At 40.2% G+C, this 26,590-nt stretch overlaps 1 protein-coding gene across 1 annotated transcript; it reads right to left on the bottom strand.

Annotated features, from left to right (window-relative positions):
- cckbrb (cholecystokinin B receptor b) lies at positions 1-26,265 on the bottom strand. Its single transcript, XM_042495192.2, has 5 exons — positions 25,782-26,265; positions 15,828-16,079; positions 12,119-12,380; positions 9,445-9,572; positions 1-5,194 (listed from the first exon to the last, which is right to left on the bottom strand). Exons 1-5 carry the CDS (start codon positions 25,939-25,941, stop codon positions 4,650-4,652), a joined length of 1,347 nt encoding a protein of 448 aa, XP_042351126.2. The 5' UTR covers positions 25,942-26,265; the 3' UTR covers positions 1-4,649.
- Positions 26,266-26,590: the final 325 nt, after the last annotated feature.

Raw genomic sequence — 26,590 nt, 5'->3', positions numbered from 1 at the left:
TAATGAGCAGAAACTGTACTTTTATTGTAAAAATGGATACTTTGAAAAAACACAATACCTAAAACATTATGTGTAGACATGGAAGGCCACTGACAAAGCTGCAGTTTGAGAGGAGTTGGGATTAGAGCATGTTGGAAAATATGTTTCTACTCAGAAAAAACAACAACAACAAAAAAAATGCTTTCTGCACATAGATCCTTAACCTACTGCTAGATTGGCACGCTTGATATGGATAATATTTATAAACTGGATAAACCAACTGTAACTTTGCTGAGTAGGTAGCATCACATTATTAACAGCTGCAGCTCATTGATAAAAGCAGGTAAAAAAAACCCTCAGCTGTATGATAATACTCAGTGGCTTCATCATTTTGACTGACCCTTTTCACATTATATATAGTCATTTGATCTATTGTAATGTGAAAAATTACACATTAATGCAGCTTTAAAGTCATGACCCCCTGGGCAACACCATCTGTAGATATAGTGCGTGACAGATTTCTGCATCATTTCTGTTTGAGAAGAATGTATGTTACAGATAATATGAAGCTTGTAAATATAATATCCAACGTGACATTTTAATACAGAAGACTGAAGGCGGCATTTACAGTAACCTCCTGTACTTCTGTTCACATTGACATTTATTCATACATAATTGGAATATGCTAATTAGTGATACCACCACTACCCACTGTGTGTTAGTCATCACAGTTATTTTTACACTAAGCTTTAATTTTCAAGTCTAGTTTTAATTTATTGAAGGAGGAAAATAACTTATTACTGGCATTCGTCTGTAATTGTTTTATGTGCAAGTGTATAATAACCAGTTTAAACTGGAGTAGTCAGTGTATGCGTGTGTGTTTCTGGCGGCTGGATGAGGTGGAGTATACTGGGGAGCAAGTAATAACGTCAAACGGCCTCTATGACACCGCAGGGAAATCAGCCTTTCACAGCTCTCTGGGAAAAAAAAACTTTTCACTCATAAACACAACACAGATGGCAGTATTACAGTATTTCTCTATGTGGGAAAACTCTACTAGCAGACGCATAAATCCCTCGTGTCTGCTATTTACCGCAGGAAACTTCATTCACTCTAAGAACTGCCTGCTTTTCTGAGGGTTGACAACAGGATTTTGAGATCAGACGGGCTTTTGAGAACACACGTGATCTCACTTTTGTTTCGTTGTGTGTGTGTAGGTTTAAGACCAGAGCCATATATACAAAGGCCTAATGCCGCTGTGTTAATCAGCACAGGGGCTCAGAGATAGCCATCAGTTAGATGAATGCGTGCCACTTGTGTTTCAGAGATGATGGGGGCTGAATTTACACAGTGAGCCAAGGGGAAGGTCAAGGCGATGCTCTCACTTTGTCCTCCTTCCTGCACATGAATGTAAGGTTATCCCTGTGTAGAGAAATAGTAGCAAAAGCTGCAGATATGATTTGATTAGCACGTGTATGATTTTATAGGCGTGTCGAAAAAAAAATTGTATTTACTGTGTTTTGTGTAACAGATTGAAGTTTTTGACTGATAAGATTATATGTCTTACTGTAGTTTGGCCTCATAATAAGGTTTCACTGTGATTTATATTTTAAACACAAAGGGAACAGTGCACACAATAAACCACAAAAGCTGCAGGCCAATCTAGAATTTTTCCAAAATAAAAAGAAAAAAATGCTCACAAAGGCAAGTCCATACATCTATTAGTTGAGAGGCTGACAGCATTGTGCTTTGGTGCACTCAGTGAAATATGCTCATCCGTTCAGCCTGGCAGGTTTGAGGTTGTAACGCAATTAGTGCGAGGTGAGCAGGGGAGCCAGAGTCGGGCACGCTAGACAGCGCCTGACAAACAGAGACCTTGGAAACCTTGCTGCCATTTTATAGCCTGCAGGTGAGCTCAACAGGAACTGCAAGTCACTGAACGATCGCTGAACTTTTTTGTATGTGTTGGAGTTATTTTATCATCTTGCTATCCCTTTTACTGTTAGGCTGCAGTGAGGTTCTTTTTCAATATAATGTATACGATATAAGCTTACTCTTGGTGACCTCATCACCCAGGTAGCCAAATGACCTGGCCCAGCATCATCCCGAACCTTGGCACGCCGGAAGAAATAAGACGGACTGCACCTGACGGACTCAGCTGAGACTCCGGATGTATGACACCCAGAATAAGGCCAAATAAACAGACCCAATTCCAGCTGCAGATACTACCATCACTGGGCTGTAATTAAGAATGTTATGGCCCAGCATTGGCCCAAACTCGGCATGCCAGAAGAAATAAATTAGGCTGTGTCTTTTTGTCAGACTTTGCAGACAATCTGAATGAATGATGCTCCAGAATTGAACAAAATAACCTCATCCAAATCTTGCTGCTGACACTGCCATCACTAGGTACTGATCAAAAATGACTGGAATGCCCGAAGAAAAAAGTTGGGCTGTGTCCTTTTGCCAAACTCCACTGAGACTCAGATGAATGACGACCCAGAATCGAGCAAAATAAATTGGTCTGATTCCAGCTGCCAACACTGCCATCACTTGGTGGAGTTTAAAGTTTCTGTCTTTTTATCTATAGCAACTTATAGCTACTTTTTGATTTACTCATGGGAGGTTCTCTAATACATTATTAGGGAAATAATAATGTAGGAACTGTTAAATCAATTTAAAATTCGGGAACAAGACCACACTTCTCTCAACCCCTAATTCAACCTGCTGTGCCTCAGGGAGAACCCCAGTGATGAGTCCTAAAACTAGAAATGGACAAGCGTTTCAGCACCTCTGGTTCCCTTGTCTCTAAGTCAGTGGGTTTTTTGAATAGGTTTTTGGTTAGAGACCTTAAATAAGAGACTTTCACGATTTGTTCAATGACATAAAATACGTCAGTAAACACCCCACTCATGAACTCTGAAGCATTAATGTGTCTGAAAAGAGTCAGTTGCTAAGAAATGGCTAAATAAGACTAACGTCACCGACACTCTACAGCTTCGTAGCATTGGCGACGTGACCAGTCTAGTTTATTTTAGCCTCGAAATATCTTTTTACTTCTGCCTATTACATTTAAGCTTCAAAAATCCCAAAAGTGGTGTTTATTTGTGAAGATTATCGTAAACATTTGTTTACCACAGAGCTTATTTTCTGCAATGATTCGAAATCCAATGGAAACATTTTTTAATTGTTGTGACACTTCCTGATGGGTATGTGCCACTGTGAGAGCGTGTGCAGTAGAGAGACGCAGCTGTGAAGGAGAGGTGTGGCGGGAGGATAAACAAGAAGAGAAGAAGTGCCGATATGGAGATGTATACCACAAGTGTTTAGCGGTGATTGAAAATAGAGTATAAAGAGTACATCTGTTTTCTTGCTTGACCCACTGACACCACAATGACGAAGCACACAGCTCATAGAGACATGTCCCCGCCCTGAGTCTCGTCCCCTGGGTTCATTAATGCTCCAGCCTCATTACGACTCTGTTCGACCCCAACCATCCCATCATACACACCCCTGACAAACCTCTGGGATCTGTTCATCCCCCTTTATCCCTCCGCTGGACCCCCATCATTCCATCAAACTTGACCCTAACCACTTTTCCTAATCCTTTCCTCATCCCAGATGAAACTACTTGTAAACCAACATAATGAGATCTACCCAGATTCCTATCCAGATATTCTCCGTTAAGTGACGTCAGCCAATTTTTTACTGCCCTAAAACTAGAGTCCGGATACGATAAAGAAACACAATTCAACATATGAAGTGGCCCTTCTGACATTTGCTATTGTGATCTCCTGAAAGGATGCAATACAAACAAACACTGCAGCAAACACCGAAAAATCAGCCTCTTAAAACTCAAAAAACACAAATGTGGTATTATACTTTACAACCACAACACAAGGCATCAACACTGCCCATCTAAGCTGTGCTTAGTGAACCATGGAGACACACCTCAAAACAGCCCAGATTTATCTGGTCCCATCTGAAGGAAGTTCCTGTCTTCTGAGGAGGATTTTAAATTTGAGTAGAAGATCTTTTGAGTCTATGAATTACACTTTCAAAAACCCTTCAGGTCTCAATTTTCCTGTAATTATGGTGCCTTTGATGAATGGGGCAAATCAACAGTAGACAAATATAACATACTAATATTAAGAACCAGGCACTTAGTCCACAAGGCAACTGCTTTACCATCATTAACACAGAAGCAACTGACAGCAAAATATAAAACACAATTTTAAAATTACATAGCAAACAGCCTTCCTTTTATAGCTACATGATGACTACTGAAGTTATCAAACCTCCTCCCTCACATATCATACAGCTCACCACACACACGCACGCACACATACACCCTGCAGTAAACATCTAAGCAAACAATTTGCCTTGGTCCACTGTGACTCGAGATAACGGTATACTTTCTTGTGCTTTTTTTCACTATAGCTAATGTATGGAGGTATTTACATTGTAAGACTGGATTTCATTGGATAATCCCTACATAACTTCACTCACAGTCATGGGTGAAGCTTCTACACTTCTTCTTTACATGGCCTGTTTTCTCCACTCCACATTATTGTCCCTGTGAGTACAGAGTTGGCCTAAAGACAAAGGATGTGGGGTGCTGTGTTGCTGTAGTAACTGTCTCTTCTGGATTGTGCCTGCGTCCATCTGCCTCAGCAGGTTCCCATGGTGCTGACTGTAGTGTAACTGAACTTAGACATGGACGCTCCAGTTGCCATAACATCCTCCTCGTTGTCCCGTAGCCCACGGCGACGGTGGCGACGTTGACAAGGTGCAGCGCAGCATGAGAACGTGGCTAGCAGAGCTTTGCGGAAGCGCGTGTTCATGAAGCAGTAAATAATAGGGTTGACGCAGGCGGAGGTGTAGCACAACAAATGGATAAAAGCGATGGGTGCCCCCGAGAGGGCTTGTTTGGCAGAGATGTCATCGAAAGCCCGCCAGGTGTTGGCACAGTACAGTGGCATCCAGCAGAGAAAGAATAGCACAACAATGACCACCAGCATGCGGATAACTCGCTTCTTTGCCTCCAGCTTGGCCTCAGATGTGTTGCTGCGTGGTCTTTCTGCCTTGACTGCTCTGCTTGATGCAGACATGGCGGACATCTCCATCGAGTGCGGCCGCTGGACAACATTCACATAGCAACCGTCTCCATCATCACTGCCAGTAGACACAGTGGAGGTCAGTCCATTCTTCACATCTGTATGGGTAAAAGCGAGGAGGATTTCTGTCAATCAAATGTAGCAAAAGTACATACTTAGGTAATTTTTTTAAAAAGTTGATCTTTTCATCTTGTGACCGTTTATGCTTTTACTGTATTTAATAAACATTGTTGAAGCAGGGGTAGGCAGTATTTTGCTGTTATCATTGGAAAAAGATTCCATTGCAACATATATCGTCATTCTAGTTCTCTAAAGACAATCGCAGGTCATTTCTGGGAGAGGGCATTCGTATTGGTTGTTCGTCTTTGTAGAAATTCTAATTTAATGGTGGGAAATCCTGTAGAAAAAGTTTCTATACCAGCATTGACAGCAACAGCCTAAACTGCAAAGCAACCCAAAAAAGGAAGATGGAGAGTCTGACAATAAATGTAATGAAACAGAAATAATATCAGGGGAGCGTTTTAGAGATGGAGAGAAAATGTTCACGGCTGTGACTTCCAGCTCATTTTTATGTACTAAAATAACCCAAATTATTTAGTATATCATCTCAAAGGGCTTTTCAGTCATGGACCTTCAGTCTGCAGGTGTACAAAGTAGCAACTTGAATGTGTGGATGTGTTTGTGCTTGTGTTGACATCACTGTAACAGCATCCCAGAGCGCAAACAGCTGATGCACAAAGATACCTAAAATGTCATAGATTTACGCTGAAGGTGCTGACAGAGCGGCACCATGTGACAAGTTCGGAGTGAAAACGTGCTGGGCTTACTGTATGTAGTGTGCACATATGCCCATCTAGGGGGAGTGGAGGAGCTGCAGAAGAAGGCTGTATTTTCAAATTCTGCTATTTTTATTGCCTTTACCTGAGAACTGCCTAACCCAGATGTATGGACCAGATACTCTCCTTACCCGATACCAAAAGTGTAAATACTTTTGATCTAAAGTCAGGCCCATGTATCTCATTGAAACTCTTTGGACCATTTGCCATTCTTTACCAGTCAATCAGACATCCTCAGACTTTTCCACCTGCCCCCAGTCACCTGCCCTGCAGTAACTCCAGTACTGTTTTCCCATCACCAGACCCTCCCTGCCCACATACTCACCTGCTTTCCATTTCCCTAGTCAGCAGCATATAACTGGCCTTTTTCTACTTATTCCATGCCAGATTGTTCCTTCCTGCCTGAACCCTCGAACCCTCGTGCCTGCCTGCCTGTGAGCTTGTGAATCTTCCCTTTTTCTATAAATTACTGAACTGTTGTTGTCGACTTGAATTTCTGCATTTGGTTAATTTCCCTGCTGCCTTACTCCAACCTGCCTGACAGAAACATTCTCATACAACTGAGAGGAGGCTGGTGGTGCAGAGAGCAGGCGGTTTTGTAGCAACAAGAATCTAGAGGTCTGTGTTCCTGCATGCAGATAGACTGAATGCTAAATGTTTACATGAAGAGCTTAGTGTTAGAGACAGGGCTGTGCATGTGTAACTGTATGGTTTTTTACTGTATATGGATCATGTGAAATTACTTCAGTGCCTGCCTGACTCACGAGATCCTGATTTTTATGTTATAAAATTCACTTACAGTGCTTTTTTTTTTAATCTTTTGGACTAATGTTTATGCCACTGGCTTAAAAAACAACAACAAACAAACAAAAAAATCAGGTACATTATGCAGTTTCCTACAGCCAGTTAACTAAAAAAAAAAAAAAAAAAAATTTAATAAATAAGCCAAAGCACCACAGCTCTGTGGTAACACGTGCTCCCATCGGTAAGGTTTCTCTGGAGTGAATCATAACTCTTTAAAGAGCGTGGCTCATCTTAATGGAAAGAAGAGTGACGAGCCATTCTTAGTGAGCTGCAGTAATCGTCTATCAGGGGAATATTGCAATCTACTAATAAAATTTAATAGTCCGGCTTCCTTCTACAAAGGACTAAGTAGACTGAGACAATATTAAGAGCCTGAAGGCAAGCAAATACAAACAGGGACTGGTAAAGTAGTAAACCACTCCTGGATTATTAAATCAAACACATTTTCCAAGAGGTTATTTTAAAAGTTTTTTATCCGTTATCCTTTGTCTTTTTCATTTTTATTTTTTTAATTGCATGCTCTTTGTCTCTCAAGCTTTTTTTTTAGTTTTAGACAACCTCTTTCTCTCTGAGACCAAACAGATGGTGATGTCCAGGCTCGCAGCTGCCAGCCAATTCCATCCTCTAATGGAGCTCCTGCAAATACACTCCATGCTGCTATCATCCCAGATACACTCTCACATGCCCACAAAAGGTTATGTTCCACTTAACCTGCACACATTACAATGATTGTGGCGCTAATAAAACTGTGGTGATTAAAAATGAAAATTCTCAATATTTACATAAATTTAAAAAATGCGAATGCTCACATAAAAGTCTGGTTTGTAGGTGTTCGATAGAGTGATATCTTTTATCAAGAGACACAGTTTCACTCAATAATCGAATGACTTGTTTTAACTGGTGATAGGGTGTGACAGCATTAAATTCCTCTTGGAACATGTTAGTTTGTGTTTTTGGTACCACTTTTGCTGTAGCAGTATCTTTAATACACTGAAAAATGTCTGATTTGTTGCTCTTTTGCAAGTTCTTGAATAATCTAATCTTATATTTTTATCACAGTAATCATGTCTACAGTACCTGCATGTCCCAGTCTCTAACTTTTAGGAACTTCAGGTCTTATTTTCTGTGCTCAGAAGTGTAAATGTTGGTAGTCTCTGTTGAAAGTGTTATACACTTCCTTTACTGAGTCATCTCTAACATGAACTAGGATCCAGTGGTGTACTGGCCATTTGGCATACCAGGATAAATGAAAGAGAGCCACCACTTTGGTCAACTGATGGACTGTCAAAAAAATCTTTTAAGTTTTTAGAGGCTGTCCAGCCGTGTCTGTCTCTCTTCTGACTCTCTCTGTGCCAGTCATTAAAGATCAATCCTCCAGAAACAGCACTGGACTTTGAAGCCAATAGTGGCTATAGGTCTGTCATGTGGTGCTATGGGCCAAAAAACTTCACATGCGCATGACACATGGATGCCCAGGTCATTCCTATGAAAGTTGCTCAGTGGCACATGAAGCAAAGAAAGTTCAACTTCTGTATAAAATTACCCAGATCTACTGTATTGCGGGGCCCATAGAGCAAGCACGGTAGTGTTTCCTTTACCCTGCGTCCAGCTGCTTGGTCTTGGACTCGATCACATGAATGACCGAAAGAAAATAAATCTAGATTCAGCAATTAGTGAATTTTACAATTTTGAGGACATAATGAGTGTAATAAAGACTATTTAAGTGTTTGTACTAGGCAGTTGATAGACCTTTAAAAAAAAGTTATCCACTGATTTACAGATGTCTCTTTCAATGCACCATAATTGTGATTGGCCCTGGTGCTAATATTGTTTTTGGGTGCTCGAATTACCCCAAACACAATCAAACACTTGGGCTGGGCTGTCTGGGAATCATCTCACACACATAGGCTCCATTTGCACCCCCTCAAGGTACATCAAATCCAAATGAAATCTTTGTAATTTTCAGAATGTTTGCTGATTTAGCAGAGAATCGTTTCGTGATGAGTGCTGGATGAAATCGAGTTGCTACAGCCCTCTGGGAGGAGAGTGGGGGCAAACAGTCATATGCTCTGCTTTCAACTACTCAGTCGCTACTGTTGTGGCTATAAAATGGTACATACATTGTTTTGAGCATCACAACTCCCACAAAAATGACTCAGATAACATTTGAAAAGTCTAGAGGAGCCACGTGGTTGAATTATCTATTCCAATTTTGGGCAAAACTGGATATTAGCGAGCTTGGCCAGCATAACTTTCTGTTGCTCTGCCCACAGAGCAAACAAATCCAATGACAATTTATGTTAGGACTTCTTTTCATTTTAAGTTTAAGTAATACGTTTTATTTTTTATGAAGATAAATAAAGAAGTGACAATAATGATTTTCAGAGTGTTGTTAACCTTAAAACATGACAAAAATGCCATTTTGTAAGTTAGGAGTTGCAACCCACCCCTGCTAGGATCTGTTTGTTTGGTAATCTGTTTGAAAAACAAAAATGTGAATGTATGCATGTAAATTCACTGTAAATTTGGATTTGGGCGTGTCTGTCTAAGGTGATATTTCTAGAGTCATTTACTCATTACTTTTCTTTTGCATATTTTATCATACATTTAGTGCTGTCTATAAACCAAATTGTCCTCTGGGACATTAATTAAAGCTTTATCCTAATGTTTTATTTATGTTTTCCCTCATATAGTGCATATGGACTCACCAGTTGAGTCTTTTTTGTGGCCCATCTCAAACTGGATGCCTCTATAAAGTTCCCTGGAGATCAATCCATAGGCCACAATCATCACCAACCCCGGGATGGCGAACAGCACAAGCAGCAGCAGGATGTACCTAAAGGAGACACATGAGAGAGGTAAAACTCCTAATGTCCATGCTTTAAGGCACCTATATAGCCCGAGTTTGTATCTCTCATAATGTATTACCATTACCTGTACATTTGAATCACAGAGCTAAGCTCTTTTTTTTCTTCTTAAGAATAACAAACCTGGCAGAGTGTTGACATTTCCAGAATCCTCAGAGTCTCTTTAAACTATCTTGATGAAAAAAATACAATCTCTTGCATGATAAAAAGAGGTTAAAGGGTTTCTCAAGTTGAAATTTGTTCCTATTCATAACGAAAATGGTCGCAAGGAATGATATGTCCTTGCTCAGTTTATGTTAACCAGCGTTTTAAGTGTATATTTAGTTTTGTGATTTTAATACAAAAATGGCATTGCATTTGTATTGCATTGTATAAAATTATTTTACTTTTGCTGAGATGCCAAAAACCACAACCTGAATAGAGACATCTCTATCTCTCTCTCCCTTCACAATTGCATTTAAATATCTCCCCAAAATCATTATACAAAAGTATATGTGTGTGCGTGCGTGCGTGCGTGCGTGCGTGCGTGCGTGCGTGCGTGCGTGCGTGTGTGCGCAGTTGACAAACTATTCTGTTATCCTCAGTAAATCCTCACATATTCTGGAAATACTTTGTGTTTTTCAAAGATGATCTTCTCTGTAAATCCATCTTTTATGTTAATCATAATATGCATACGTATATACACTGGAGACACAAACTGGGTCTAGCACTAATGTACAGATTTACATGCCTACAAGCAAGCCTGCAGTCAAACAAAGATACAGAATTAAATACAAAAACACTCAAATACACACACATACAAAAACAGTATTTTTAACTGTACACAAATGAACACAGATCTTCACAGAGTTTTCTGAAATTACCCCAAAGCCTGTTCTTTTCTCAGTCCAAAACAAAAACACAGTGAAACATCCGTCTGTTCTCTTCATCTGTCCTAATGTTTCCACAAAAAACACCCAAAAGACAAATAGCGAGAGCTGCTACAAACAGGCTCCTGGTTCAAACATGGAAGTAAATGAGATTTTTCAGTGTAGCGTGCCTTGCTAAAAGTACACACACATACACACTAAGGTCATCTAAAGTTTATTTGATACAAAACAGCACATTGTCCAGATGGCAAGCAGGACGGATGATCTGAGTCTGTCTACATGCATACAGATGTTTATGAAAATGTATTTCTCCCTCTGTGTTTGGGCCTCTTGTCCACAGGCGAACAGTTTTTGTTCACTGCAATGCTTTCTAAGGTGCAGATTTTACAAATCTCTGGTTACTGTGTATGTTTGGATGTTTAAAATGGAATGATTTGGACACAATGACATAATCTCCTCAGTTTGTGCATTTCAGTTGTTGATTCATGTGATGACCATGTGACAGAAACAGTAACAGCATTGGTGGACTACCAGTTTCTTTACATTTTGTCAACACTCCTTGGTCTAATGACATCTATAAATTTAGCACTTGCTGCACCATTTCACGGTCTAAAGGGAGCCACCCGTGGCACCTGCTGTTATTTGGTCTGCCAGAAATGAATGGATCAGGCCTGGCTGAACCAGCAGATAGTAGAAAAATTTTGAGAGAGGGATTGTTGTTGATGAGGAGTAGAAGGAAAACTTTTGCAGATCCAGAGTGTCACTTGTATTGTTGAGAGTTCTTTAGTCCTGATATTGAAGGGGAATCGACAGTGATAAAGTAAACACATTAGGCTGTGCACTTTATTATCTTTGCAACGACACACTGGTGAACGTTTAAAGTCGTTTTTGCATTTTAGTGTGCACATAATATTTTGATGGTCTGGTGGACAGATCCTTTTTTTATGAAGTGAGGACATAATCACAATCATAATCATTCATTCAGTCATTCATTGTCCGTAACTGCTTGTCCTCTGGGACCCAGCTGTCATCGGGCGGAAGGTGGGATACACCCTGGACAGGTTGCTAGACTATCGCAGGGCCGTGAGGACATATCCATCATTAAAAATATCTTTATGTAGAACGGGCCTAAGTTTTAAAGTTGCATTTTATGTGCTTTTGTGTTGCTCGGGGAATGTAACTAGTGATGCTTAAGGAAAAAGAAAAACAGCTGGAGAATATCTCTAATCAAAGTTACAACAGGCCAAAGTGTATTTTCTCCATAAAGAAAATAAGTGGCCAACTTGTAATTAAATTAGTTCAAATTGATCTTTTTCTTGTTAGGCTTGGTATGTCACCGTAAAAGGAATCAAAGATGTTACAACAAGAAATAGACCCAGCAGAAGCCTAAAAACAAGACATTGTGGAGGAGACTGCATGTAGAAGCTCTCACTAATCTCAATTTTTTCATGTATTGATTTTGTGATTTTAATCTGTTAATGAGATGTGCTGAGCGTGGTTTCATAACACCAAAGTGAGATGCGCAGTACACCAGTGACTGTTCAGCATGTTGATGTTAGCACTGAGCAATATTTCTCCACTTTTAAAGTTCATAACCAATTGCATGAAGAGAATTCTCTCTCTATATAAAAACCCAAAACACTCACCAGGCTTGCTCCGCTGTTGCAAGGGGCCACTTGTGGCGACACTGGTGAGCAGTGGTGTTGTCGGGACGCTGAAAAGACTCCAAGTGACTGATGATTGGATAGGGGATCATGATGATGAAGGCTAGCACCCATGTCGCAGCAATCACCCGATAGGCATGGGAGCGGGTCTGCCACACCCGTGACTTCAGGGGGTTACAGATGGCGCTGTAGCGCTCAATCGCTATGGCAACCAGGCTAAATGTGGAGATGCTCACTGATATTCCTGTAGGAAAACAAAACAGATGATGTAAAAAGTAAGTAAACATACAGGCTATCAGTTCTTATGATGAATGAAAAGTTATTACAGCGCAGCGCTCAGAATAGAGCTTGGACAGGTAATAAAAAACACGTTTGTTGATGTGCACGTTATATCTGCAATCATAACTGAGAACAAATGTGGTGCTCTGTGAAGATGCGCCTGCAAATGAATGTTGCATGCGACGAGAGGTGGGGACGGTTATCTGAGTCTTGGTAGAAGAAATCATGTTGGCCTCAGCCATTGATGTTATCTGCCACCTCCCTCCTGACAGGGCAAGACGGGAAATTACTCTTTACCTCTGTTATCCCAGTCCTCAGCAAGAACACAGACTGTGTGTGTGTGTGTGTGTGTGTGTGTGTGAGAGAGAGAGAGAGAGAGAGAGAGAGAGAGAGAGAGGGGGCCCAGGGGAGCACTATAATGTGTAAGTAAGGTTAGCTTTAGAGCAGATCCCTCTGCAGCAAAGAACAATCAGTCCTGGGTTTGTCAAGATGATGGCTCTCCTTCACTCAAAGGGCATGTGCATTATTTAATCCAAGTTTTCTATTCAAATTTCACATGGCCTTTCTTTCAGGGTCAACACAGTGCTCCTGTTCTTGGTACTTTCATTTTTCTCTAACTTCTCTCTCTTTAACTTAATCGATTCTCTTTTTTATTTACTTTGCTTTTATTTTATGCACTCTCCATTTTCATATTACCTTTATTTCATAGATAAGCATTGTAGCAGACAGCAGAGGCAGAGCTGGACCTTTTGTACAAGTGTTGTTTTTATCAGTGAGGTTCTGCAAAGTGCATATGACTCATTCATTAAAACAAATGCTTTTATTCTTTTGTACGTGCTATAATACTTTGGAAAAGTGCATTGAATTGAGAACATCATCTGAAAATCCAAAGCAATCGTAAGGTCTGATCTGGAGTAATGTAATGTCGGACAGAGAGTGTGCATTATAGAAAGGGGACACATTTGAAGTCAGATTGAAAAAATGCAGTCTAAAAGAATTTGTTGTATGTAGCATGTTGCTATTTTTCATTTACTGAGGTGACACAGTAATGTAGGTCCACCTTTACTGAATGCATGCACCCGTTTGTGGCCAGGGGCACACAACCGATCTGAGTGAAACTACATTAGCACGACACCCATCCCTGTATGTATGTTAGCTGCTGTGAGGTTTAGATTTATATATACAATAATATAATATATATGTCTGCCATGGTGTTGTTTTATTCTGCTGTTCATTTTGACGTGTCAGCCTATTAATTTGTCTTGCTAGGTAAAGCTTGTTGCACATTCCAGTGTCCGAATGTATGTCAAACACACACGGCAGAATTGACAAAACTGACTTTGACTTTTTTTTGTTTAATTGTCTCCACAGTCTTTCTGTTTTCTTGTTAATTCTTTAAAGACACAGATGAAGAGGCTGTTGTATTATTGGTGGTTTTATGCACATGTTGCGAAGTATTGTCTATAGAAAATGAATATATTGTTGGTTTTGGCTCATGGTTCTGTGGTGTGATGTATTTAGGCTACACTGATGTGTTAATGCACTTTCATGTGTTGCCTAAATGTGCTCCTTAACCTTATAGGTCTCTTAAATACATCATCATGTGCAATTTTTTTTCCGCCTTCCATTCACAAGACTGGAAACAAGGAGAAATAAAAAACTATTACTGGCAAGACAAGGAAGAATCTTAAGCTTTTCAATGACAGATAGTGTAAGAAGAGAAGTCATTGAGGCATTTCCTTTACTCACTTAAACTGACCAATGAGCCTCCCACAAATTGGGAGGGTGAGGTGAGGTAAATTGGTGGTCAAAGGTCAGAGAACGCGTTAACTTCTTGAGTGCTGCTGTTTTCCGCAGCTGTTGCAATTTAGGTTCACATGTGAAATAATCAATACCGAAGCATCTGAATGGAGTTTTATTTCAGTAGGAAAACAATGGGGCTGCTGTGTAGCTCCCTTTTAATTCTCTATACGATGCCTGTCAGGCGCTTTTAATACAACATGGGATTATCCAAATAATCAGACTGAAATCTAATTTTCTATTTAAATCCCACACAAGAAAAATTCAATATGTCACCGGTGATTCAGTTTTGTCAGATTTGCAGTGAGGCTATAATGGAATTTTTTTTGTTTTGAAAGATGTTAAAAAAAGAAACATTTACTGCCTTTTTGAGCAATTTCACATGGAAGTCCCACACTGATTCACCACAAACTGTGAAAGATATGTGATGTCTTTGTGTGGCAGGAAGTTTTGTCTTTCTCAGCTAACTGTGGATAAGAAGATTGCAGTTTCTTTTGTTGCATCAACCTTGTTCCCAACAATTACAGAGACAGACTAAAATATGTTGCTGCTTAGAACAGATTCATGAAAATAATTTGAGAAAATTATTCTTATCAAGCCATACAACCCTTTATACATGTCATGGTACAGATAACTAGCACTGCTTTTCCATAAAATTTGTTCTAGTCCTTGAATTGGTTTCTTTCAGAATTCTCCAAACCTTTCAGTTCGTGTTTCCACTAGTTTTGCGTAGAGCCATTGTGATCAAAGGTGATTCATTAACCAAATGTGTTCACAGAACACGATGGAAGTAAAAAGTAGCAGCAAAATTCTGGATTACATGTATTACCTGCAAACCTTTGTTCTGTTACTGCTCAGACGATTTATTTTTAAATTCAAGAATTTCAATAATAAGAACAATCACATTTTTTAAATTACAAATTGTTTTCAATTTTATTATTTTGCATTTCAAAACAAGTCCATATTGACAAGGTCAAGCAATTCTTACTTGATTGTCTTGATTAGGAATCAGATGTAAGCAAAACACTGCATTGGACTAACATTAGCATGTCTATAAAGTTGAGACTCGTGGGTACCCAGAGAGCCCATCTTCATTCAGATATCTGAACATCATAGGTCAACGGGACAGTGTAAAAGACCAGTCCATTTTTCTATTGCCAAAATTTAGCCTAAATTTTGATTGTTATTTAGCTCGCTCCCCAGTGTGCTGATGGTTATATTTAATATTATATAATATATATATGACAGTTACAGGTAGCTAGCTGACTGTCCTAACATTATCCAGCTGTCATAGCAATAAGGAGCATCACTCCTATTTTTTGTGGTAGCAGTGGTGCACTGTATACTGCTTTTATGGTAGGTTTAAGGGATTTTGTAGTTGTCATAGAAAAATGCAGTAATATGAGTGCCCCTTTTTCCCAGTTGTCTTTTTTGGGGTGGGCGGCCCAACTGATTCGGGAGGCGGGGGGTTGTCTCTACTGATGTCGCATCAAATTACTACCCTCCCCCTATTTATATTCACGTCAAAAACTCCGACAATGGAACTAAAAGTGTCCATGAACCTGAAATCTGAATTCTCTGCTCACATAAGCGATGGAGTGTCTCTTCTTACCCATGAGGTAGGACACTATCTTGCACATGGCGGCTCCAAAGATGAAGTCCTTGAGGATGCTGGGGATGAGGGTGAAGGGCATGCAAAAGACGGCCATCATCAGGTCGCTGACAGCGAGCGACAGCAGAAAGGTGTTGGTCACGGTGCGCATGCGCTTATTGACCGTCAGCACCACGATGATCAGCAGGTTGCCAAACACGCTCAGGAAAAAGATGAGCGAGTAGAGCAGGATCCGCAGCGTGTGGTCGTCATCTGGTACAGAGAAAGACAGATTTAAAGCATGTTAGTGTGTTTGCTCATCTAGAATATCAGGACTGTTTTACATGATGCTCAATACCATCACACTGTCTGTATTGATCCTGACAGCCTCGAGCCAGTAGTGTTACCTTTGAATCCTTCTAAAGGGAAGACACTACAGGTTAATTGGGTATTTTTTTAACTAGATATCACCATGAAACCTCCACAATGATCACTTACATCAAGACATTTATTTTTGTATACCAAGTATTCTGCCATTTTATTTGTAATGCAAATAGTGTGTTATCTAATTAAATGCGTTGATGTGCATACATTTCCAGAACAAAAATCTGAACATTGGATAAAGTCAGGTTCAAAATACTTGTTTCATCATGCTGACAGATTAGAGGTTTTACAGAGGATATTTTGGATATCACTTTTTATCACTCCATACATCAGAAAGTACTGTCAAAAACCATAAAAAGATCAACAGGAATAAAATCGTATTTAAATCAGGCTATGCAATGTATCTGAACAAACCCCTCTGTATTAAAGTGGAAAGTTTGGTGTTTTTAAGTGCTACTAAAAATTTCCACAGATTTCGAGAATAGAAATCTGAACTAGAATAAACACCCCACTGTGTATTTTGGACATTTTTTAGTCTGGCAAAATATTTGGAAACCAGATAGCACAAACTTGATGTTTTCAATGTTCTCACTGGAGTGTCATGCCTAAAATGTAACTGGTGCAAACTCACCACTTTTAATAACTAAAACATGGGAAAGATAAGGTCCTGGTCACTTCTTTATTATATCACACTTGTGTTCTCCTCCTTGATAAATACAGTTTTTAAAAAATGGCTGTGATGAGTCCAGCGAGACTCTCACTAGCTCAAGTGTTACAGCATAAAGTGAAATTGCATGCAGTTGGAGTGGGATGGAGAATGGCACAGGTGCTGCATTATTATGACATTTCAAAATAAGACACACTGGTGAACAGATTTACATCTATAATTGATATGCCTCTATCTGCAGCTCATTTTTGTCTCTCTGGGTCTCTGCTGTTAGCAGTCTGGAACAATACGAGCCTTGTAATCTTGTTTTGTTTTTGTAGTTGCATAAATGTTTCTGCTGGCAGGGCAAGCCACCAATTAGCTGCTACCAGCGTTGCCAGGTTTGACAGACAAAATATATCCAAGCCCAGAACCTGCCCAATCATCATAAAAGTACAAATTGTCTAAACAGTATAATTAGGGAAACTCAATCATTTTGTATGTGCACATGTCATTTTAAACTCTCTGAGCAGCCAATTATGATTAATTAGCTGCCGTTTATCACTTTGGGTACCAACATCAACTTTTTTCACTTTGAAAAAAAATATATATAAAGTAGAAAACATCATAGCAGGCAGCATAAAGCCTGTCTGTGCCCTCAGCCGTTCAGAGCTTCACTGGATCAGATCCTGCACAGTTCATGTTGTCTGCTTTCTCTGTTATCGTCGCCTCACCTGCTGCTTAGACACAACACTTTTAACAGGCTACCTACTGCATCTGTATCCTGGGGATTAGAGGCATCCATTTGCACCACACCCACAGGAAATAAATCACATCAGATGCACAGGCCCAAACTTCATTGACACAGTTGTAGAAGCATATGTAACCAAAAACACTCCTTAATCCCCTGAAAATACAACAACAGTTCCTGGAAGGGACGTGTAAATTACACAGATCTGCACATATCTAAAGAGAGTCTGTTCCCTGCAAAACACCAACCAAATGTAATGCTATCCACATCTTTTCCTTTCACTCACTGCATTCCCGTTTCTGAATCTTTAACCTTTTTCCATCCCTCTGCGGCTCGCTTTCTTTGCTTTATTTCTTGGTCTATTTCCTCTCCTTCCACTCTCAATTAAAAGTATAAACCTCATTTAAAAAAAGACAAACACCGCAGCAAAGCCAGCCACACAGTTACATGACTCATATCTGATGGTATTTAGTGTTTCCCAAAAAATTAGATTCTGTTGGTGTTGATAGCTGGCTGGGGCAGAAACGGACATACACTTAAGCTAACAGGGGATTGACTTCGTATAGCCCTGACTTCCTGCCGTAAGCAAACTTTCTGCTGCTAGAGGCTAGATCCCAGCACTGCTGCTGGCTGCCAGCCCGCTGTGACTCCCGGCCCTGGGGTTTGCACTGGCTGAATTCGAGTGAGCTAAAGCCTCACTGTTCCCCTGGTGAAGTAGACCCCTGGGTGGGGAGTGAGACAGAGGTGCCACTGAGTGTGCTGGCTTGCTAACTTATCTTATTTAGCTTGTCTCATAGCTTGTCTGATGAACAGAGAGAGAGAGAGAGAGAGCAGGGCAAAGAGAGGCTGAGCGAAAAAAATGCCCTGCATGCAGCTCTAAAAAGGTTTTATTTATAATAAATACCAACAACAACAACAAAAAAAATAATCAATTTCTGGCATGCAATCTTGATGCTGCGTGAACCACCACTAATAAACCAGTGTGGGAAACACTGATATTTTTGTCAAAGTGCCTGAAAAAAAACAGCTGCTTGTGTAACAGCTGGCCATCTGAATGTCTTACTTGTTAAGAATCAGAGTGTCATTACACCCTCACTACTTCTGCCAAGGAGGTTACGTCATCAGTTCAATTTGGTCTGTTTGTCAGCAGAAAAAAAAAACAAACTACTGGACCGATTTTCATGGCACTTGGTGGAAGGATGTAGCATCGGCCAAGGAAAAAAAAAACATTTTAGAGTCACCAAATCACCAGGGGGGATACACAAATTATTTTTGTTTCCAGGCATTGAATGGCAATAAAAGGCAATAAATGCACTGCTGAGATGACGATGCTTCAGGTGTAGGCACAGCAATATTCTAATATAATCTAATAGTTTGAAAATATATCTTGACATAAAAAGTGTTAACGCTTGCAGATATGCAAGACTAGACTACTGGCCTTCACAGAGGTCTGCCAACTGATCCCCATTAAAGTTATTCATTGTGGATGATATGCGATCACACCTCACCGACACTGAACATAATAACACATTCCCCTTGGTCTGTGTCTCATCTGTTTGACGTCATCCTGAACTTGTCTCATAATGACTTACAGTTATCCCCCGGGGATGGAAATATATGAATTGTACACAGCTCATAGGGCCTTATATTCTGTGTTTATTAAAAAGCAGCATAGATGAGGTCTGCTGCAAAAATCCCAACACAAAATGTCCATCAAAAATAAATCCACATGGGCAGATGTGTGGTTTATAGTATGATGGCATGTCTTATTTGATTGAATACTCTTTCTTCTACACATCCACTCTGAAATGTTTTTGTTTAACTTGCAGGCTAGCCATAGATTCAGGCCCAGCTTGATCATCAAAAGTTCCCCATCACTATCCAGCACTCTATGCAAATAAAAAGCAGTTTCCTCTGATATGGTGGATACTGTTCTGCTGACAGAACATCACCGCAACATGCTTGCAAATGGAAGCAACTAAAAGTGTATAATTTTGTGTTTGTTTGTGCTCATTCGTCTGTGTGAGCATAATGAAAATGTGCAGATGACTGGTTCTCTCTCTCTCTTTCTCTCTCTCTCTCTGTCACCTAATAAAATATGTCACACTGGCCTCCGCCTAATCGAAGCCAATTAGCTTTCCTGTGTGCTCGTTGGCTGTGCGGGGAACACTGATAACTCCCTCGGCACATTTACCAGTTCCTCTGGGCCAGCCTTTCCAATAGCTGCTCCTGCTCCTGTGTGTTGCGAGCAGAAGCATTTATATTAATCACTTTGCTCACTAATGCTTTACCTGCAGTCACCGGCCAATGTGCCGCACGGATAAATATTTCTGCTATATTAAGTTGAGCACTCTTTTTCTGTTGCTTCCAGTTTTACAGCTTCACTGGACAGATTCACACGGTTGCATGAAATAGTGTTCAACAATGCTGTTAAATTCTGAAATTAATATTCTTGGCTTATAGATGTTTTCAAAAAAGCATTACAGTGATGATACACACAGACAAGCATGCAGTTTCTCTGCTGGCATCACAAAGCATGATGGCATTGATCATGTAGAAGCTGTGGATGAATTTGTTAATGTTTCTTAAAGAAACAAACTTATCTGGGTTTTGGACATCTTTAGCAACAATTAACATTAGGAGCATGAAGCAAAGCTATTATCAGTCAGTGGTGGAGAGTAACTCAGTATATTTACTCAAGAAATGCACAGTTTTGAGGCACTTATACTTTATCCATTTCTATTTTGCCACTTTCTGCTTCTACTTCACTGGAATTCCGGTTAAATTTTGGTCTCCTTTAAATTTATTTGACCATTTTGTTACTAGTCATTCCCTCCAGGATGTAGCATTGTTGCGATCATAACAATAAATGCAAATTCAGCCAATCCTAGTACATTCTACGTTAACCAAAACTTCAGTGCAACTTTAGCACAAATTTATTGAGTTGCGCACAATGCAATGACTCGTTCAATGCCTCCTTGCCCTCCTCTGTCTCTCTCTCTCAAGCTTAACAATGAGACTACTGCTGGAGTGTGAGCTCTGCACCACATACAGAGACAGGAATAACAGTTAACATCACACGGCTGTCGTTACCAAAAGGTATATAGATAAGACAGCAGTTTAGAGTGAGAAAGCTCTAAAGAACACACTGTACACCACTGAATCAGCAGCCACACAAATTCAGTGACTAGCTGTCGAACATAGTGGAGCATTAAGCAGCTAAAGAGTTAGATATAATGGATGGCTCTAATGGAATCCCCTGTTTGCGCTGGTCTACACAGCTGTGCTGCACGTGGTGTTCCTGAAGTGGGCACATAAGGAATAATCAACAGTGTTTAGCTTTTAGTATTTCACCACCTGTGACAGACAACTGGCAGAAAAATCCCTGATATCTGGACTGCAATGTTGGTCTGTTAGTCCACCATTTGATCTCTCAGAATATGCAGTTTTGATTTTGGTAGACGGTCCCTTTAAAAAACATCACGGAGTAGGGGGAATCACCAGACCTCCCACAACAAAATATTATCCTGACGTTATGATGTAACAATGTAACTGCAATTTTAAACAGTGTGCAATATGCAGAGCATTGCAGTAACATATATTGTTATTTATTTTTTAAATAGCAAATTATGTCAACCTCTGTCAACCTGTGTTTGATCTAAAAGGATAGTTTTTAGTCTGCATAACTCAATTTTTTTTTTGCAATTTGTTCGTGGTGGACTGAAAGGCATTTGATTTATTATTCTGGTATCAAAAGTTACATTTGCATTTGCAAGATTAATAATTTATACTTGATGTCTGTTTATTGTTACAGCATTGTCATGCAAAATATTGAAATACAATACTGAATTGATTTTTTTCCCCCCACCCCTATCATGGGGTCATTGTTACAGCAAAATACCACATAGGCACAATCTGTTTAATACTGAAGCTACTTTACCACAACTTCATGGGACAAAAACAAGTCGTATAGAAACCAACACTGCACATTTGGCAGTGTTTAGTTTGGCATTCAACAACACCAATTATTTAGAGAACTATTTTCAGTTTATAGAGCCAAAAGACAAAAGGGAAGTCTGTAGCACTGGAGGTGTGGGGAGCTGCTTTCACGTGTGTGTGTGTGTGTGTGTGTGTGTGTGTGTGTGTGTGTGTGTGTGTGTGTGTGTGTGTGTGTGTGTGTGTGTGTGTGTGCGTGCGTGCGTGCGTGTGCGTGTGCGTGTGCTGGTGTGTGTATGCAGCGCCCATCAGCCGTGTCTGACCATTGGCTCTGGCACACAGTCCGCTCTCCGTTTACATACTAAAGGCACTGTGAGCAGGATGCGGAAAAAATCTCGCAAATTCCAGAGGTTTCCTACGTGCATTTTTCTAAAATAATCATGCTGTTGTACAAATGCAAACTCTATTAAAACTTTTCCGCTTCCTGTGTGACATTAATTCAATCATCATTGCCATTATTTTAAATGTTGGGTATGGGAGGCTGGTGAACAGATTCCCTGCAAACAAATACATTAAAATTATTTAAGCGTAAAGGTAACTGCAGTAGTATAGGCTATTAAATATGCAGTGAAATAGTGGATGAATTAATAATGGGGTTCATCCATGAATATTGAAGGTTTCCTCTGGTTCTTATTGACTGTGAATTTTACCCCCCTCCCTGTCTAATACATATTCAGCTTGTGTCACTTTCTATCCCATTTGGCTCTCGTGTCGCAGCACCTATCAGGGAAAACTGGCTCTGCCCCTGTAAGACCGAAGTATTGGTAAATGTCACAGCTAGTAGCTAATCCAGCATGGTAAATGTCATCTAAGCCTTGTCACTAAGCCAACCGCACCCCAGAACAGTTGACGGAGGCACTGAACCAAACCGCTTCCTGTTGACTGACAGACTACAACACACAAGCCACAGAGTCCCCCGGTCACCATGGTCAGACTACAAAACAACATGTTGGTTGCTTGGCTCACAGTGCAGGCATGTATTAAACACCTCAGCTCTCAACAGGCAGGGAGATGAGAGGGTGTGAGCGATGGAGATAGTGACATACACACACACACACACAGACAGACACAGGAGGAATGGAGCGCTGAGAGAACTGGTGGGAGTGAAGAGGGAAATGAAAAGCAGTTGAGGGTTTCATTTTTTGTCTAAATGCCTTTTGTGAGGGATAAATTGCTCTGTGTTTGAAATGAAAATGGTGGTTCATTTCTGGCAGTGACTGATAACCCCCCTGCTGCCGTCACCATCACCACCAAAGTGAACAGACCTCCGACTGTTGCATGATGAATTGCATTGCAATCAGCCAGTATCCTTGACAACTTATCAACATGTTTATTGACCCTATAAATATACAGTCATTCAACTGCATCTTGTGCAGTAATCAAGACACGACAGTCTTCCTTTAAAGCCATAATAAGTAATATCAAGTATGCAGCAGGGGCATCAAACCATGAAGCCCTTGAGCCCTGAGCTGCATCCAATGTGAAACCATTTGAAGCTGTTTGTGGTTGAGCAATATATCCCCTTAACAGTGGGCAGTGTGTGTTTACTCCTGTTTGGTGGCTGTGTCGGGGGTGGATGTATTCATGGCAAAAATCCCACAAAGTAGTGACGTATTAAAACACTGAAATGTTTCACAGAGATATCAGTGACCCATGGGTTACTTTTTGCTCTATTAAAAGGGTACTCCAGCAATTAAATGGTGCAGCGCTTCCATAAAAATGTGGAATGTACTCCAGACAGATTATAAAAAAATGTTCGACCATCTCTGTCTGGTAAATGTCTCTCAAACTCCTTGTCACCAGTTTTTAATGCAGTGACGTTTCGAGCCGGTATGCTCTTCTTCCGACTTGCAAGTCACTTGTTTTGCGGCGTAAAAATCCTTTAATGGGAGCTTCCTGGTGTGCAGATCCTGGAAAATAGCATGGTCACAATGTTCCATAACCATGTGCCACAGCATTGTGAGATCATTAAACTGATTTATTTTTGCAAGAGTTTTGGAAAGAACAGACAAATTATGTAGTCTACTGCAAGGGGCGTCAGATGACAAAATGTATGTCGGTGTGACGGCTGTTCTCATACACTGATCTAACATATACCTTCAAAATTAATGCACCAGAATTGGTATCTACTCCACATAATCATGAAGTTTGCAATAATGTGACTGATGAAAGTAAATAAGGCAGAAGTATAAAGAGCAAAAGTCTGCACAGTGAGGAAAACACAGGACTTCCCCCAGGAGATGGGTGTTTGTGTCCTGTCTAAAGCTACATGAACTCTGACTGATTTTAAGGTCATTTTCATCATGTTTCTTCCTTTTAAACCTAACTGACATAACTTTATATGAACCATGAAATATGCATTTTTGTTAGATATCATACAAACGTTGTATAAGGATACCTTAAGATGCTAATTACAAATAATTTATGGTATAGTGTTGTGTACCTGTTGGATTTGACAAGTCTGAACAAACCCCGCTGATTTGACTGATTAGAAAAGACTCTTCCAGAGAGGGAAAATTAAGTTTTGAGATCCTTTGGGTAAAAAAGACTACCTGCAGACTATATGAGGCGTGACTGTAAGTAATCCATGGCACGTGCTTTCCCATCTCTGGTCTGCAGAAAAATGTGGGAATCTGACAGTAACAGAATTCAAACTGCTCCATAAAGACAGTGTGTCAGGGTGATGGACAGAGGGAGGAGGTAGGAGGAGATGAGAGAAATAATCAAACTCGGGGGTGAAGGAGTGAGTAATGATGGTGACAGCAGCTGTACGGGGTCAGAAATCCTCATTTTTCTCTCTAGAAGATGAGTGTGTGGTCCTGCTGGAAGATACAGTGTGAATGCTAAACAGAGAGAAACAAGGCAGCCAAACTGAGAAGTGAAACTCTGTAGGTAACAGTTTGTGGGCGAAATAACATCATAGCGCAGCATAAAAATGGATTAAGCTCCCAACTTAACTACCTGCTGCAGTCCTCACCAGACACTTGATCTCTACTTGTCACAGGTGTCCCCAGTGGGATTTCAGTGTACTGATTTAGCTCAGTGTGACAGGTCACCGCTGGGTGCTCAAAATTACTCATCACTGGCAGACAGTGAGGTAAACACAGGAATGATGTGAAATGATTCAGTTAGGAAACTTGTGTCTCTCATTTATGATGTTGAGCTGTCAACACTCAATCTCTGCAGGGTCTTTTACACACACACATGTAGCCCCTCCCACACACATACGCGCACACACACACTTCAGCAAGGCATGGAAACACTGACAGCTGTTAAAGGGATGAAAATAGCACATGCTGATTGATAAAACTGTATTTGCAGGTGGAGAGGGGAAATTGCAAGAGTGATGACGCACTTTAATGTTCTTTCTTGTTCACAAGCTCATGTAAAGTCATTTATATTAATATAGTCTCAGATCACACATTTGCCTCAATCTGCCAAACCTACAAACTTGCAGACATCTTTATACCTCACTTTGCTTGGAAATGTTCATATTATACATAAAATAGAAATAAAAAACAGCAGAAAACTGCAGCACCACCATCCAAATATGAAGCCATCTGACTTTTTTTTTTTTTAAAGAATAAATCCCCTGTGCTGCCAGGATTTGATTTCTGACTGTGACTGTCTCTCTGCTCTCATATCCCCATTTCACTGTATACACCGTAATATTAACTCTGGGTATCAGTCAAAGCTTATTTTTAATCTTATTTCCAATTTTTTTTTATCTTCAAGTAAAGCAAATAGAACCAAACAACCCTGATTTACTTTAAAAATTAGAGTCTGACACATCAAGATATCATATCTCAGTGAATTGATGAAGCTTTTTTTGCTGTTATGGCCACAGTTTGATTAATGACTAAACATTTTAAATGCACCTTTGCTTTTTAAAGTATGCTTTTAAATAATGAGCCAAACATTACACATTCTTCTTTTATCTGTAATTAACTGAAATCAGCTCCGTTCAGGGATCATCTGCCCTTTGAGCTTATAAACCTTTCTGAAGAACAAAACGTTAAACTAGGGTTATTTTAAAGAAGATCTGCAATGGCTGTCCTTGCAGCATAGTTGAGTTTTGTTTGGAGGGAAGTAAGTCTGGACACCTTTCCAAAGACATTCAATACAAAAGAGGATCATATTTACACTTTTTAGTTAACCTCCAGGTGAGAAATGTTGCGTAATCTGTATGTCCGCTCACCTTTGTGCCTCGCGCGCTGAGGTATGAGTGTGGAAGCGTTGCCGCAGGTGATGTTTGATGTCTCCAAGCTCCCATTACCGGCTCCGTTCTGCAGCGCACCAGTCTGCGCTCCGACGCACTCGGGGGACGTGAAAGTCTCATTTCGCGCATAAAGATCCATGTTTTTGATTTATAGCGGTCTCTAGAGTCACAAAACCATCGATTCAGACCTTTTATCAATTTTTGTCCGAAACTCTAAAGTGGTAAAAATAACTCTGCATCCATGGTTCCTCACACTTGAGACCGCGACAAGTTGACGCTTTCCAACCTCTCTAAAACAAACACAAAAAAACTGCAACTGACTATATTTTCGTTTATGTTTCCACCTTTGCTGTAGATGTGTCTCACTTGGCATCACACGCGTTAATCAAGGATCGGTGCGTACCAGGATAGAGGAGGAGCGCGGCGCACTGCTGCGCCTTTGCCAATTGAACCGCATGGAGAGAGCAAGTGAGCGCAGAGTGGAGTGGGAGAATAATGTCATATAGGGTGGGTGATGTGTATGCGTGCGCGCGTGTGTGAGGGGTGGACAGCAATAAAAAAAGAAGAATGAAAAGGCCATTGGTCAGTTTGTGGCCACACGTCACCAGTGCTGCACATTATTGCTTAAATCATTCATTTAAAAAATATATATATTTCAGCTCAAATCAAGTCTACGCAGATGCAGATGTTGATAGAGAAATATTCTTTTCGTTTTATTTTCTCATTTTTAAAAAGTTCGATAATAAACACAAAATGGAAAACATTTATCATTTTTCCACGTGCGAATC

This window comes from Plectropomus leopardus, chromosome 10, assembly GCF_026936395.1.
Source record: "Plectropomus leopardus strain MGB_pleo_1.0 chromosome 10, ASM2693639v1, whole genome shotgun sequence".
Taxonomy (NCBI): domain Eukaryota; kingdom Metazoa; phylum Chordata; class Actinopteri; order Perciformes; family Serranidae; genus Plectropomus; species Plectropomus leopardus.
The sequence above is the reverse complement of the archived record's forward strand: the minus strand, read 5'-3'. Positions and strand labels throughout refer to the sequence as shown.